The sequence below is a fragment of the Monopterus albus genome, unplaced genomic scaffold (genome assembly GCF_001952655.1).
Source record: "Monopterus albus unplaced genomic scaffold, M_albus_1.0 scaffold28.1, whole genome shotgun sequence".
Lineage (NCBI taxonomy): Eukaryota > Metazoa > Chordata > Actinopteri > Synbranchiformes > Synbranchidae > Monopterus > Monopterus albus.
In genome coordinates this window covers 3,381,637-3,387,216 of record NW_018127908.1, presented here as the reverse complement: position 1 = coordinate 3,387,216, position 5,580 = coordinate 3,381,637, and the positions used below count along the sequence as shown (strand labels likewise).

At 38.3% G+C, this 5,580-nt stretch overlaps 1 protein-coding gene across 1 annotated transcript; it reads left to right on the top strand.

The window, feature by feature from the left end:
- The first annotated feature begins 2,225 nt into the window (after positions 1 to 2,225).
- Positions 2,226 to 4,111, top strand: exosc4 (exosome component 4). Its single transcript, XM_020595786.1, has 3 exons — positions 2,226 to 2,435; positions 3,257 to 3,463; positions 3,583 to 4,111. Exons 1-3 carry the CDS (start codon positions 2,265 to 2,267, stop codon positions 3,940 to 3,942), a joined length of 738 nt encoding a protein of 245 aa, XP_020451442.1. The 5' UTR covers positions 2,226 to 2,264; the 3' UTR covers positions 3,943 to 4,111.
- Positions 4,112 to 5,580: the final 1,469 nt, after the last annotated feature.

Sequence of the window (5,580 nt, the reverse complement as noted above, 5' to 3'; positions counted from 1 at the left end):
GATCCATTACATAGTCCCTTCATTCCACAAGGCTGAATGAGGTCGCCATGATACCTGGGTGCCGATAACCTCTCACTGTCACATACACCTGGTTATTAAAGCAGTCACCACTTTGTTCTTTTCTTTGTTTTTTTTGTATGTACCCACTATTCTTTTTACTTTTAAGCAGTTAGCTTTGAATATTGTTATTCCCTTTTAAAATGTGTTTTATGAGGAAAAACCGAGACGGTGGCCAATAATCCACACACTAACTTGTCTGTGGCAGTTTGACACACACTTGTGTCTGCTATGGGGTATTCCCTCTAGACGTCAGTGGTGTCTATCTAATGGCCCTTTACATGTTCACATCACATTGGCTATTGTAAAGTTCTGGCCAGCTTTTCAGATTTCATCCCCATGTGCATATCTATCAGTTTTGAAGGGCCTTTGAAGACATTCGAAGTCTAAAGCGTAACCAAATAGAAAAGATTGGGTGACACAAGGAGAGAGAGCCTTTTTCTTTTTGCCTTAGAAAGCCAAGTCCTCAGACCCCCTCTGTCTTCTTGTTGTGAGCCAGACACAGCAAGCCATCGCAGAAAATGAAAAACCTTGTTATTAAAGTCTGTTTGTTTGATCCTTTTGGATTTGTTACATGTAAAGTTTGTCATTTGATATCTTATTTTTTGTTGCTGTGTCTAACAACATAATCATATTGTCCCTAGATTTCACGTTTGCTCATCAAGAACCTTTGTTACAAGTCCATGGAACAATCTGATTTCAGTAAATGGAAAAGAGTGTAGTGAAAACTTTTTAAAGATTTTTATTGAGTGTAATGTAAAGCTGAATAGGTCAGTGTTAATAGTGTTGTGGCCTTGTGCCTCAACATTGTTAGTGGAACCTTAAAAAAGTACAGAATTTATAATGTATTAAATCAGCCATGTTTTAAAATATTAACAGGAACACAAAACTTCAATTAAACATATTTTCCATGTTACCACCCTAGCAGATTTATTTGTCTTATTCTTGTCAAAATGTAGATTTTCAACTTATAGGTATTTGAAAGCTTTATTTCAATGTGCAGTTTTCCTCACAATACACTGGCTAAAATAAAGACTGCTTCTTTGTATCACATGTAACCCTGTTATTATTAAGCTCATACATTTTACATATATGCATTATTTCTTATGTTTTTATTTATACACATTAGAGATGCTAATAAATTTTATTTTTAAAAGTGCTGGAGTTGCCTTTGTATTGTTAGTTACTACTATATCATGCTGCTCTGGCACACTTATCTGAATTTAAGCACAATCTAGTTAATGAATCTGAAGGTCAGCAAAATTAGATTTTAAGATTTTCACTTTGTTGTTTCACATTTTCTTTTTTAATCTTTTTGAGTATCATACATATTGTAATACCAGTACAGGAGGATCATCAGTTATTCATTTTTGTCATGTATTAATTTATTTATTGTCTTGTTTGTATTCAGTGGCCCATGAGTAGAGATTTGGGAATGCTCATGCTTAGCAACAGTCCACATATTAATGATTGTAAAAAATCATATCTTAACCAAACTTCATAGTGTATATCAATTACCAAAAAGTGGGTTTATACAGTAACAAAGAAATAATTGTACTTGCTTGACACTTAACATTTGCATGTTTGGACCTTTGACTTTGCCGTAGTTTTTCTAACGTAAGGACATATGGGTAATGTAGTGCAGTGGCATCCCATACAACAGGTGTTATATATATAGGATTTGACATTGGGTTGTTTTTGATAGATTGTCGATTCACAACACAGCTCAGTAGGTGGCGGTAATGCTCCTTAAGCTGGCATGCAAACCGCCCTTAAATGGCAACGGACGAAGAAGAAGAAGAATAATAATATGTAGGAGAAGGTGGAGGCGGTGGCGTGGCATGCAAACCGCCCTTAAATGGCAAAGGACGACGAAGAAGAAGAATAAGTAGGAGTAGGAGTAGGAGGAGGAGGAGGCAGCAACCTTTGACTTTGCCGTAGTTTTTCTAACGTAAGGACATATGGGTAATGTAGTGCAGTGGCATCCCATACAACAGGTGTTATATATATAGGATTTGACATTGGGTTGTTTTTGATAGATTGTCGATTCACAACACAGCTCAGTAGGTGGCGGTAATGCTCCTTAAGCTGGCATGCAAACCGCCCTTAAATGGCAACGGACGAAGAAGAAGAAGAATAATAATATGTAGGAGAAGGTGGAGGCGGTGGCGGCACACACGTGGGGCATTGCGTTAGTTTGCAGAAATATGGCGGGTATGGAGCTGCTGTCTGATCAGGGGTACCGTTTAGATGGAAGAAAAGCCACCGAGCTGCGAAAAGTTCAAGCCCGTATGGGTGTGTTCGCTCAGGCCGACGGTTCTGCGTATTTAGAGCAGGGAAACACGAAAGCTCTGGCAGTGGTGTACGGCCCGCATGAAGTAAGTAGCACGGACGGAAGTGTGCGTTAGCCAACAGCAATAACAACACAGAAATAATTAGACAAAAGGATATAAGCTACATTTGTGTTTATAATCAGCACCCCACTTATAATCTGAACCTGTGCAGTCTGAAATTTGTCATCTTGAAGTTGAAGCATTAGTGTGGAAAACGACTTCTTTTATGCATGTGTTTATGATCCCAATGAGCACGAAATGTCATTCGTGCAGGTTATAATGCTTTTATGTTGGACAATTCTGTGTGTCAAGTACAGTGTAAAATCACGTTCAGAATTCAAGTTTCCAGAGCCCACATTAATGTCATATTAACTCACTGGTGTGTCCACTTATTAAGATTGTCAGCATTACAGTATTTGATCAAAATCATGTGGACACCCTTATTTACTATTACAGTACAGTGAAGGGAGATCTTAATGGTTTAGTACATTTGGGGCAATGAGCTCCTTTGAGCTTTGTGGTAAAGTCTGAGGAAGGGCTTTTACTTTTTCCAACTTGCTGATGCCCACAGAGGTTTTGTGCGACTGGCCTGGACAGAGCCCTGGCCTTGTAGGTGCTTTTGTGAATGGGAGCAAATTCCTGCAACAAGTTTGTCAAATCTTGCGGAGAACCTTTCCAGAAGAGTACAGGCTGTTACAGCCACAGATTAGTGCCCTTGCATCACACGTGGGTATAATGTTGAGGTTCACATACATTTGACCATGTGGTATACACAGAAGTGTATATTAATTATACAGTACATCTCTAAAGTTATTAAGAACAGCACATAAATGGTAAAGTTCATAAGGGATGTTTGTCGTTTCTAGATGCGAGGTTCACGCAGTCGTACCCTACATGATCAGGCTGTTATCAACTGTCAGTACAGTATGGCAACATTCAGCACAGCAGAGAGGAAGAGGAGACCACACGGAGACCGCAAGTCCACTGAGATGAGCCTCCACCTCAAACAGACGTTTGAAGCTGCGGTGATGACCCAGCTTTACCCACGCTCTCAGATAGATATCTATGTCAAGGTCCGTAATAAGAGGTGCTTTTGATGGGTTATGTTTACTGTGATTTGATTGGTGTGAAATTTTAATACACAGTTGTTTTTTTTATACCAGAGTCTATGAAATTGTCTCTTTCCAAACAGATTCTGCAGTCAGATGGAGGGAACTATAGTGTGTGCGTGAATGCTGCCACTCTAGCTGTGATTGATGCTGGCATCCCCATGAGGGACTATGTGTGTGCCTGTACTGTAGGGTTTGTGGATGAGACACCCCTCGCAGACCTTTGCTATGCAGAGGAAGGTGGAGGAGTGAGCTCTCTGGCCTTAGCACTGCTGCCCCGGGGTGGACAGATTGCTCTGCTGCAAATGGACGCCAGATTACATCAGGATCACCTAGAGAGACTGATTGAAGCAGCCATGACGGCCTGTAAAGGTGTCGGCAAGGTACTGGATGAGGTAGTGCGGCAGCATCTCCAAGAAGTGTCAGTGCTCACTTCAGACTGACACGGATGAGAATCTACATTTGGACGGTACTTTTGCGTGCAGCCTGATGTTACTGGACTTTGAATGGGGAGGAATGATTGGAAATTACATACGTTTTTTATGGCTTCATAGAAATTACTGTATACTTTTGAATATATGTGGTGAACCTAACATAAATATGTGGACCCTGCATGGTATTTTTGTGGCTTGTTTATTTGTGAGTGACTGAATTGAGGGAATGTCATGTTTTAAATACGTACAAGTTACAAAAAGTCATTTAAAAAAATGTAACAACTAGGAACAACCTGTACACTGGAAATAGCAGGCTTCAATTTTAGCTTTAATAATGAGCCTCTCTATGGATTTGAGTCAGAAATGTTACATGCTGTATTTGCTTCAACACCCCTCCAGTCCTGTCCAAGTTAATTCCCATTACAAACCATAAGTAAATCATTTATAGCTAGACTAAAAGATGATTCAATGAAAATAAGTAAAAAAAAAAAAAGTCAGCCATGTCACAAATTTTCACTTTTGTTATATGTCGCAATAAACAAATATTGCTACATGGGTTTAAATACTCATATTTTTTATGAGGTTCAAGAGATTTATTTGCCATTTACACAAGTACAGACGGTACATAGGAATATGTTGTGCATATCTCTGAGTCTGCATACAAAAAAGTGTAATGTAAATAGAGTGCAGGAGATAAAAGCAAAGAAAAATGTACACAACTACACTATCTAATACTTTCACTGATATATTTAAAAATCTGACTTTTGTCACTAATATACAAACAAAATTATTTTTAATACTTTACTATTATGGGGGTGTTAATACCAAAGTGTAATGTGTCAGGGACAGTTGAATGTTGTAGCTTGTCTAGATGGAGCTAATTTAAAAATACTTTATGTGTTTTGAATGGGGGGGCTTAATTTGCAAAGTGAGTAAAATAAATGTAGTGGAAGAAAAACTAAATTTACATCTGAAATGTGGTGAAGTAGAAGTGTAAACTAGCACACAATGAAAATAGTCAATAAGGTATAAGTACCTGAGTGCAGCAACTCATTGTGCTTAGATTCAACCACTAATGTAAACAGTTTAAGGTGTTATGCTGTCTGTTGGCCGTTAGGGGGCAGCTGCACTGATATACGTCGTTAGGAGCTCAAACTAAAATAGGGGAAGAAGAACCATTTCCTGTTCAAATCCAAATAAACTAGTGATGGGAAGTTCGGATCACTTTACTGATTCGGTTCTAGAATCTCGTTCGAGCAAAATAAACTAATCTTTTTTCGAGTGACTTCGGTAACTTCAGCAGAATGTAATTACAATGTTGCATGTTAATTCCCCATCTGCTTACGCACATATTTATCACGTTTCGAAAAATAACTATAATGCAGCCATGGTCATATTATAAGAAATATCGTACCTGTGTCTTGAGTCTATGCGCGGTCAAAATTTTTTTATTTAGTGGGATACAAGACTGCTGTGTTTATGTATAAAGCCAGGAACAATTTATTACCAGGTGGAATTCAAAAACTATTTAATGAAAGGGAAGGGGGATACAATTTAAGGGGTCAGTTAAATTTAAAAATTCATGCTATACGTACAACCAAAAAAAGATTTTGTATTTCCATAAGTGGGGTAAAACTATGGAATAAT